Source organism: Pongo pygmaeus, chromosome 21, assembly GCF_028885625.2.
Source record: "Pongo pygmaeus isolate AG05252 chromosome 21, NHGRI_mPonPyg2-v2.0_pri, whole genome shotgun sequence".
NCBI lineage: Eukaryota > Metazoa > Chordata > Mammalia > Primates > Hominidae > Pongo > Pongo pygmaeus.
Window position 1 is genome coordinate 43,168,121 of NC_072394.2, and position 10,937 is coordinate 43,179,057.

Consider the following 10,937-nt stretch of genomic DNA (forward strand, 5'->3'; position numbering starts at 1 on the left):
GGAAATGTTCTAGGGCCACCTCCCAGTCGGGGATCCCCAGGCTGCAGCCGAAGCTGCTGCACTGGAGTGATGACCCAAACCCCTCCAACACCCAATTCGAGGAGCCACTAAAATTCAGACTCGGCCACACAGTGCCCATCTGCAGAACTGAGGAATCCATGCCTAAGCGCCAGTGCACCCGAGGCAAACTACCATCAAAAACACAAGTCCACACAGAGGGGCGTCCTGCCTGGAGGGTTTTGCACCCCAAGATTCAGTGCTGGGTTGTACCTGCTTCTATTAGCTTTGGGGTGAGGGAGACAGGCCCCATTCAGAGAAGGCATCTGGCCCTGGGCAGCTCCAGTTGCTCCCAGAGAGATGTGCTGGGTAGGAGAAAGGAGACTTGCACCCCAGGCAGGAAGGCAAGGGCCCGGGTCAGCTGGGCCAGAGCGCCAAAAAGACCCAGCTTCCCCATCAAGGTGGCAGCTTTTGGCTTCCTAGTCTCCATCAATCGCTATTTCAGAGCAGACAGACTAGCAAGTCAGTTCTGATGGCCAAGCCTGAAAGCACTGAAAAAGTGGCGTGTGCCCCATACCCAGGGACTCCAAGGCTGTTTGGACCTGCGCCCTCTCAGCTCACAATCCAGCTCTCTTGACCAGGGTCTGTACCTAGGGTGGGAAGCAGAGAACACATTTGAGGCTCATGTACACACACACTCAGACACTCAAGGAAGGGATTTGCTAGGGCTTGGTTTGCTATTCCATTGGCCATGGGGTGAGAGCAACCCAAAGTTGGTGCGACTCTTGAGGAAGCAAGAGAAGAAAGTCAAAATCATGCGAACGCAGAGTCCTCTAAATAAACACCATTTCCATGGTTTTAATAAGCAAAATAGGAAACCATTTTAATAACCAAAAAACAGAAACCAGTCTGAATAAAACTACAATAGACTAGGTTTTAATATTTTCATATCATAAGCAGGGTTTGAAATTGATCCCTTATTTTACATGAAATAAAAACAATTTCTGTTGCGGCAGGTTTGATTTCAACACAGTTGAATCTGTAAAAACCAAAGCTCGTTTCTGATGCAGGACAAATATCCACAATATTTAAAACTGCAAGCACCATGCGGTTCATACAATCTTGTTATTACTGTTAATTTATCAACTAATACAAACTCAAAAATGCATCCGGCCAGCAGCGCCAGCAATTTCAAATGGGAACTTAAAAATACACTGTTATTTTGGTATTTTTGTCAGTGCAACTTAAATCCTTTTACTGACCTGCAGAAAAAAAAAGTAATAATAAAGAAAAACACCCATATCTTCCCTATAACTACTATACAACTGAAGAATTGAAGGGAGGGGACACCACCAAGAACTCTTCCTACTATCTCAAAAGCAGGGAAAGAAACACAATGCATTGGTCTAAAGAACGCACTTGAAAGTTGCAAAATTACTTGCCAGTGTTTGGGTTTCTGGTACATTCTGAGCGTGGCAGTTGGTTCAGTGCAATGTCTGCTTACCAGTGCACTGCCAGGGTCGGGGATGGCTAAGCCTCTCACCCTAGGAGCGCTGTGGCTCCTACAATTAGCGCAGGCCCAGAGGGTTCAGAAGGGACCTCAGGGTGATTCTGGTTACAATAAAAAGCAGAGGGGAGGATCTGTTTTCCTTTCCTTTCCTTTCCTTTCTTATTAAGGGTGTCAATTTGACCATAAGACAAGGCTGGAGTCCAGTACACTCCTCTGGGGTGCGGAGCTTGGCAGGTTCCCTGCCCTGCCCTGCCCTTGTACTGGGACCTCTCGGTTCTCTCTCTCAACACCAACAAGGTTGAAAACTAAAGCGGGAGAGGAAGAAGAGGACCGAATGGGGATAAGGCAAGGAAAGAAAACATGCAACTTCCAAGTGTGCCCCAAGACAAAGTTGTTTTCTGATGCAAAATGCCCGGAACTTTTTCTTTTTTTTTTTCTTTTTAACTTACAAACAAAAATACCATAATAATAAACCCAAACAAAGACCCTCGGCTTGCTGCCACGTTCTCTATGCGGTTTGGCGGGGCAGGTATTTACAAGCCTACAGCTGGGATTGAAACCCCGCACGCAGCCGCCGGAGTTTCCAAACTGCGATCCCTTCTCACCCAAAGAAACAAGGGGAGTATGATCCATGATCAACAACATGCTAAAGTTAAACAAGAAAATGGTACAAAATAGAAATTATTACCATACATGTCCAGCATGCAGGATTAATATTTTTAATGCAGATTTTTTGTATTTTTCTATATAATAGAGCAGGCAATAAAACTGATGAGATTTGGGCGCCAAGCGTCCTAACTGAGGCCCGTGTCTCAGGGCTGAGAGCCAGTGTTCTCCGAACTCTGACAGACAGGTCCGTCTGTCCTTCCTTCTTTCGCTCAGCCTCGCCTCTCGCCTGCCGGGACGCCAGAGTCCCTCTCCTTTCCTCGTTGCTCTCTTCCTGGCGCGGACTACTCTCCGGGCCGCAAAGCAGCGGTCCCGGCTTAACGCGCAAAGTTCAGAAAGCCAGGGGTCTCCAGATGGCCTTGGTGACTTCTCGGGACTATGCCTCGCCGCCCTCCAGCCTGGAGAGAAGTTACTCCGGGACCTCCCACCCTCTCGTCACTCTCTCCGGCTCTGCTCGAGTCTAGGAGGAGGCGCTGGCGTGCGCTACTCTCGCCTTAGCGAAGGTCCCCTGCCCGCCCGCGCGCCCGCCCGTTGCCCGCGGCCCGCGCGCCCTTCCTCCCTCTCGCTCAAGTCAAACATGTCAAGGCTGGGGCCGCGGCAGGGACAGGGTCCAGGGTAGTCTGGGACTAGGGACATGGGACAGGGAGTCCGGGCCGGGGCAAGGGCGGGGGCCAGGACCGGCCACGACTCACAGAAAGAACTCGGGAGAGGAGGGGCTGTCGCTGGTGGAGCCCGCCTCCCTGAAGCCGGAGTTGGCGAGTTTCTCGCACTTGACCTTGTAGGCGTCTCTCTCGCGGGCCAGCCGGGACACCTCCTGCTTAAGCTGCTCCACCTGCTGAATGAGCTGCGTCTTCTCATTCTCCAGGTGGTGCTTCTGCTGAACGCGTTTATACCTGCAAGACTGGGCGTAGCCCCGGTTCTTCAGGGTCCGCCGCTTCTGCTTCAGGCGGATCACCTCGTCCTTGGTGAAGCCCCGCAGGTGGCGGTTCAGCTCGCGCACGGACATGGACACGAGCTGGTCGTCGGAGAAGCGGTCCTCCACGCTGCCGTTGCCGCCCGCCGCCGTCGCCGAGGCCGTCGCGTGCGGCCCGGGCCCAGGGTGGCTAGTGGGCAGCTGTTGCGCCGGGCTAGCGGCGCTGGACGGCGGCGGCGACGCTTGGTGATGATGGTGATGGTGCGGGTGAGCGTGCGGGCCCAGCTCGTCGTGGGCCACGCCGGCGCCCGGGTACGCGTGGTGCGGGTGAGGGTGGTGGTGATGGTGGTGGTGGTGAGCGCCGCGAAAGCTGTCGAAGCTTTGCAGCGGCTGTGGCACTGGGTGCGAGCCGATGAGCGCTTCCACCGCGTCCTCGGGCGTCAGGTTGAGAGCCTCGGGGTTCATCTGCTGGTAGTTGCTCGCCATCCAGTACAGATCCTCGAGGTGTGTCTTCTGTTCGGTCGGGCTAAAGCTGGGCGACGAGGGCACGGAGCTACACGGAGTGCTGAGCGGTGTGGAGGACACCGAGCCGGCTGGCTGCAGGCGTGTGCAGGGCCTGCCCGGACGCTCCGCGCGCCCCAGTGGCTCCTTCTTCACGTCGAACTTGAGCAGGTCGAAGTCGTTGACATACTCCATGGCCAGCGGGCTGGTGGGCAGCTCTGGCCCCATGCTCAGCTCCGCGGCCATCGCTGACGCGAGGCGCAGCCGCCGCTGCCGCCCGGGAAACTTTGCGGCCGGCCGGAGCGCGCCGAGCCAAGCGCGGGGGCGAAGAGCGGCGAGCCGGGGAGGCGGGGAGCGAGGGCGCAGCGGGCCGGGGCCGCCGGCCAAGCCTTTGTCTGGGGACGCGGCGGCGCGCCGGAGAGTCCCGAGGCTGCCTGCACCGCCCCAGAGCTCTGGGCTGTGCCCGCGCAGGGACCGGGCCGGGTAGAGTCGGGCGGGGTAGGGAGGCAAGCGGAGCGCGCGGTGAGGCTGAGGGGAGGCGTAGGGCGAGTGCCCGTTGCTCGCTCTCTAGCTCTCTTGCTCTTACGCTCTCTCGCTCGCAGCCGCTCGCAGCTCGGCGGTGCAGCTGTGCTGGATCCGGCGGCGCCGCAGCCTTTTATCGCCTACTGATGTCACTGGGGTGCGGGGGCCCGGGCGGCCCGGTGAGCGGGCCAATGGCTGCACGGCCTCCGCGGCCCAGCGGCGCAGGGCGGGGCGCGCCTGACAGCTCCCCCGCCCCCCGCGTCAGCTGACTGGCGGCCCGAGCGGCCCCAGAGCGGCGGAGGCCTGGCGGAGCGCTGGAGCAGAGTGGGACGGCCAGCCTGGGCCCACCCCTCTACCCTGCAGGTCCCGGCCTCCGCACGCTTGCCTGGAGTGCGCACCCCACCTCTAGGCCAAATCACCGCTTTCCCCTCCTCGCGCGCTCTCCTCCCTCAGTTCCCTTTGCACCCCACCCCCATCCCGTGTCACCCCCAAGGAGGCTCAGAATGAGCGCCGGGACAACGCCTCCTGGGCCCTTTGTTCCCAAGCGGCCCCCGCCCAGTGGGCGACGCTCTGTGTGTCCTCGCGGCTTCTGGCCGTGTGTGTCGTGCGTTCCTGTTTCTGGAGATCTGCGCGTATTTGTGTGTTGGGGAGGGCGGGCTAGAGGCTCCGAGAGTTGTGTTCAGACCCAACTCTTAACCTCAGGGGACCTTTCTCAGGCCAAGCGAGGGCCGTGCCCCTCCTGGCGGGTGCAGTGGCAGAGCCCTGAGGTTCGACTCCACTGGCCCCGCCGCTCCCCGCGTTCACCCCACCGCACAATGTTCACAGTGAAGGCGACGGGAAAAGAAGCAGCCCAAAGGCTCTGAATTCCTCTTCCCCGCCACACGCACGGAATCCTGAGCGCCCGGAGCCTCGGGGCCGAGGCCGGCCCGGGACGGTGCTCCGAGTGGCTCTCCACTGCTGGGGAGCCGGCCCTGTTTTTGTTTGAACGTTTTGTAACGATTAAGCAGACCCCGGCGTCAGCCCGCCGCGGAGAGGCTCAAACAGGCATAAAGTGCGACCCCAAGTGGCTACTGTGCGCAAAGGCGCCGCGACCGCCCGGCCCACTGCCGGAAGGCTTGGACGGCGTCTCGTACCCAGCCAGGTCTCCCCTACCTGGCCCAACCCAAGCCAGCCCAGAACGCATACTGTGTGTGCACCGGAGCCCAGGACAGCTTCCCCTCGAGCGATGTACAGGTCCTCGGGTCCCGTCTTCGTACTCAGCCGCAAGCCTCGAGCCTCGAGCTCCGCTCTGGTCGCCCCTGTTGAAATTCCGTGCCCCAGCGTTCGGGGGTGCCCGACGGCTACTCCCTGGGCCAGAAGGTCCTGGGCGAAGGAAGGCCGGTAGCCAAAAGTGAAAGCGCCACAGTGAAGCGGCCCAGGGCTACTTGGTGAGAAACCTCCCCGGAGGGCAGACGGGGAGACCGAAGCACACAGCACTAGGCATCCAGACTGGGCTTGGGAGCCGCGCACCCTCCCTACCCAGATCCAGGATGGCTAGAATTAACGGGTTCTTTCTGAGACCTCGGCTCAGGCGCCGAAACCGGATAGATCGCGAATTCGCTGGACCCGGAGACCCGACCCGCCTCCTGCGTCACCTTCTGCTTTCCAGCTTTGGGCGCGCGCAGCGAAAGGCAGGAGAGGCTTGCACTGGGTGAGTGAGTCCCGGCCGCTGTCTGCGCTGGACCAGCCCGACCGACCTCGCGCGTAGGGGTCGCGTGAGCCACACCAGTGGAGACGCGCCTAGATTATTTTTAAATGTTAGAAGGTAAAATATTTGCCTCCAATTAATCTGAAAACTCTCTATTCTCTTGCGCCCTCGGAGAGGCTGGGGTACGGCGTGGTATTGGGCCGCCTATTTTTAATAAAATGAGTATATTTTAACTAAAACTTGAATTCAATCTTGTGGGGTGGCAACTTAAATGCTGGAAGAGCGCGTCTACAACCCTCTTCGAGAAGCGTGCTCTCCGCAGAAATGAGTCGGCCGCCTGGAGAGAGAACCTGGGCGGTGCCGCTGCGCAGCCCCTGCCAGAAGCTGGGGGTTGGGGACTCGCACCTTGTAAATGTCCTCGTCTTGTTTGAACGCGGTGAGAGCACACTCGTTTCCAGATCACTCGGGACCGGGTGTCTCGGATCTGTGCAGACTATGTATGGCTCCGGCCTCAGGCGGCCAGGGCGGGACAAGCACGCCTGACTCTCTTGGTCTCGACTGGACTAGAGCTGGTAGCACCCTCCCTCAGGGTCCTAAGAGACCTGTGGCTCCCAGAGTGTTTCTGCCACTGTGGACTTCTGCGCAGGCACCAAGATGGACAGGCCAAGCTGTGACCCACTCCACCCCCGCCCGTACGTCCCCTCGGCTCTGCCTGACACTCGCCGTCGAGGACTTCCGTGGCCCATTGAGGCCCTGGGGATTCCTGAGGCCCCAGGTCTGCGGTTCCGAACCTCCTGTTCTCCTGCGGGCGGCCTGCCTCCGACTCAGGGTCTCTTGGACTGGGGCTTTGTCTGGGCAACCGCGCTGCTCTTTGTCCCTGTGCCTCTGTCTCTGTTGTGGTCACTCCCTTCGCCTGGGCTTTGACTGAGGTATCTCTGTCCATCCCCAGGCTCACTTCCCCACCCAAATCCGTTTCTCTGCCCCTCTCCCAGCTTAGCCACTCCCTCCTCTGCACACCCCCCAACCTACCCCACCAAAAAAAAATGTTGGAAACAGCCCTACCCCTGCCAGGCTGTGGATGAATGACGGAGACACGCAGGTGGCCGAGGAGTTAAGGCCGCTGCTGCGCAGCTGGCCCCACTTCGTGGCCCGGCCTCCCCCACCCCGGTTACTGCTGCGCTGAGCCGCAGGGTCTTGGAGCCCCAGGCCCTACGGCCTCCAGCTCCCGACTGCCGTCGCGGGATGCCGCTTCTCATCTCTGGGGTCTCTGGATCAGCATGCCAGGCTCGGCTCCCCGTCATGGATACACAGCAGTACCCGCAGTCTTCACCCTATCCCTAAAACGTAGGCAGGGTTGAAGTGAGGAAGTTGGGGGGTTGCTGCTGTACACCCATTGACTGGGAGTCCGACACGCTGAAAGAAAAAAAGGAAAAGAAGGGACGGTGGAAGAAGTGAAGAGTCAAGAAGAAGTAAAGGGAGGCCAGGAGACACGCGAGCAGTGCGCGAAGTCCCAAGGCACACTGAAGGAAAATCGGGGATTTTGCGGCAGCCACAACCCCTCTAGTGAACAGCTTGTTGCCAAAACTCCCATTTAAGGTGTTTACCCAAGAGTGACCTCCTCTCTACCCACCCCAGGTTGGGCCAGAGGCTATGCCTCTGGGACGCACCGCCTCGGTATTCTTTAGTTACAAATGGTGACAGAGGAAGCTCTGCAGGGTCCGAGCCGCTGCAGAGCCTTGGAGCATTCGGGGTGGGAGTAAGAGAAGAGGTTATTCCCTAAGGGAGCGTGGAGCCCACAGCCAGCCGCCAGGTGTGAGGTTTGCCGCGCTGCCCTCGCTGGCCCCCACTCAGCCGAGGGAATAACTCCAGAGAGGCCCGGCGGCGTGTCCTCCCGTACGCCTGCAAACCAGAGCGGCACTCCTGGCATCCTCATTCAGCCCGAAGGTGCGCCGTTCACCTTCGGCGTTATTTCCCTGAGGGTTGCAGGTGGCTGGTGAGCGAGAAGGCGTCTCTGTGCACGCATGGGTGCTGTTGGAGGCGTGCGGGAGGGGTGTGTTCGTGCGTGTGCTGTTTGCGCGCGCGTGTGTGTTGGTGGAGAGGCACAGCAGCACGCGGGATGCGGGAGCGGGAAACTTCCAGTTTCAAAGCTCGGTGGGCTCCGGATCATACTATGCGGAGTCGCTAAGCAGAGGCCAGTGGTCTCAAGGGCCTCAGAGGCAAGTTCTGCCAGGGAGGGTTCTGAATCAGGGGACCCCCACCTCCCGCCCGCCGCAGGAGCTTGACTTCTGCCTTTGCATCAGCCAGATGTAGTGTCGCCTGTCTTTTCCAAGGAGCCCTCAGGTCTCTGCCACCTTTTGTGAGGCTCAGTGGAAAAGTATTATGTTGCTCCCATTCCGTGGGATCCTCCCAAAGTCTATGGGACCCAAAAAGAGACAGGCGGGTTTTCTGGGGGATTTTTGTTTTTGTTTTTTGCCCTTCCTCTTCCTTTTCCTCTTCCCAAAGGCAGCTATCACTTCCACTTTCCCTTGCCCCATACAACCACTGTCAGATTCCAACCCAGTACTTCTAAAAAGGTATTCTTGGGTTTCTGGGTCCTGGTGGTCTTTAGGCGACCAAAAGATTCAGAGGGTCCCAGTAGGGAGCCAGAGTTACACTGACTGTGAAGATCCTGGCTGTCTCTCCTGGGGACCAGGGACAACTCCCCAGTACATGCACAAATGTGCATGCGAGCACATACACACACACACACACTTAGGGGTAAGAAATTATTATTAAAACTGTTTCACTGGTTTTTTTTTTTTACTGTGTTCTAATGTGACCAATAAATAATTTTAAATTACACATGTGGCTCACATTCTATTTCTGATGGACAAGGCTGCATTAGATAACCACTGGGCAGTATTGCCTCCAACACAGATGGGATATTTGATAATAGTCACTCATTTGTATAGGGAGTTGCAAAGCCTTTTGTCATTCACCTTTTTGTTTTGTTGGTGGTGGTGGTGGTGGTTTGTTTTATTTTATTTTTTGAGATGGAGTCTCACTCTGTTGCCCAGGCTGGAGCCTGGAGTGCAGTGGCATAATCTCGGCTCACTGCAACCTCCACCTCCTGGGTTCAATCGATTCTCCTACCTCGGCCTCCCAAGTAGCTGAGATTAAAGGCACACACCACCACATTCAGCTAATTTTTTTATTATTAGTAGAGACGGGTTTCACCATGTTGGCCAGGCTGCTCTCCAACTCCTGACCTCAGATGGTCCACCCACCTCAGCCTCCATCATTCACCTTTTCACTCAACTCTCACAACTCTGTGAAGTAGTAACTATTATTAGCGCTATTTTACAGAGATAGGTAGGCACGGAGATAAGTGGGTGGATGCAGATATATCACAGTGTCTTAAGAGCATTTTGCATTTCAGCTCATTCAGTCCTCACAACTGCCCTATGAGATGAGTAGGATTATCTCCATCTCACAGAAAGAATGAGGCTCGAGAGGCTAAATGATTTCTTTACAGTTATACAGCAGTGATGAGCTGGAACTTCTGGTCCCAAGTCCAGTGCTCTGAATACTATGAAGCGTGTGGTCTCTGTGTCAACTGAGTAGCATCCTGGGGATTCTGGTGTCAGTACAGTGCTTCTCCACCTGTTCTCTGGGTCAGGATGTTCAGCTGCCACAGGATTAGTGACTGTTCAGTTCACAGCTGAACCTTTACCAAGTGTCAAGTCCCTGCCAATAATTTGATTATGAGGGCAGTGTTTAATGTGCCTTCTTGTCAGTGGCAGTCAAACTTCTCTCTCCCTTTTCTCTTCCCTGACTGTGTGGGGCTGGAGAGAAACCAAGGCAGGGGTACCGGCCAAAGGAGAACAATTTTGCAGAGTCCTCTCATCCTGTCCTTTATGCTTGGTGTCAGCCTGGCCTCTGATCCTTGGTCCTGCCTCTGGTCTGAGTTTGACCTTCAGTCCCTATTCATACATCCCTAAATATCAAAGGAAAGAGACAGAGAGAAAGAGAGGGGAGAGATGATTCAGTGCTGATGAGAAGCTCACTGCTACTCAAAGCCACTGTCCAGTGAATGATAACCAGGACAGTTCTCTTCCCACTACACCTCCCCCACCCATGACCCCAGAGCCAGTGTCAGGAATTCTGAAACCTCATTATTGCTCCCCAGGGCTGAGGCCCTAACCTCCCATAGTCCAACTATCACCTCTCTATCCTTCCACAAGAGAGATCCACCAGATCTCTCTGGTTCTTCATCTGGTACCTTAACCTTCATCCAAGCCACCCTTATCTTTTCCTTAGAGGATTGCAGAGGCTTTGGCTGTAGACTTTCTTCTTCTCCACAGGGCAGTAGAGATAGTTTTTAGATGAATCTGATAATTCCCCCTCTCCCACCTCCTGGCTTAAATACAAATCACTTTAACACTTGGAAAAAGAACCAAATTCCTTGGCATAGCCTTCAGGCCATGAATGGTCTACCCTTGTTACCCTCTCCCACCTCATCTTGCTGCATCCCCCATCACAATGCTCCAGGCACACTGATTTATTTAAGTTCTTCCACAGCCCAAGCTGTGTTCTGCCACAGGACCTTTGCATATGCCATTCCCCTGCTTACAATGAGTCAATCTCTTGTTTCTGAAGAACTTAGAAGACATGTTCTATGGATCTTCCCAGGCCTTGGAGGGACTTGGATGTACCTAGGCAAGGGAGTGGGGTGAAAAGCCTATTAGCAAGGACAAGGTCCTTGTCATTCTAGGGAAATCCTACACACTGAAGTCATAGGGCAAAGCTTGTACCTCCATCCCATCTTTCTTCAACCTGGATCAGGGTAGACCTCAGATTTGGGAGAGGCCTTAGGAAATAACACAGGGACATTCAAGGAAATGATATAGTCAGCTAGTCCAAATGTTTTACACTTGAGAAAATGGGTTACAAACACAAATTCGTGAGCCACAGTCTGATTTTATAGGTCTGAGTAGAGCCCAAGAATTTGCATTTTAATAAGTTCTCTGGGTGATTCTGATGCCCAGAGTCCAAGAAACACACTCTGAGAAACTAGATGAAATTTGATCATGAGCTCCCAGAGGAAGTCTCCAGGAGGTGGAGTTGTCTGTGTGTCCTCAGTAGCCAGTGCAATGCCCATA

General features: G+C 55.8%; 1 protein-coding gene across 1 annotated transcript; it reads right to left on the minus strand.

Moving 5' to 3' along the window:
- Positions 1–853: 853 nt before the first annotated feature.
- On the minus strand, positions 854–4,249 carry MAFB (MAF bZIP transcription factor B). The gene has a single exon (XM_054468132.2). The coding sequence runs from the start codon at positions 3,831–3,833 to the stop codon at positions 2,862–2,864; it is 972 nt and encodes a 323-aa protein (XP_054324107.1). The 5' UTR covers positions 3,834–4,249; the 3' UTR covers positions 854–2,861.
- Between the last annotated feature and the right edge of the window lie 6,688 nt (positions 4,250–10,937).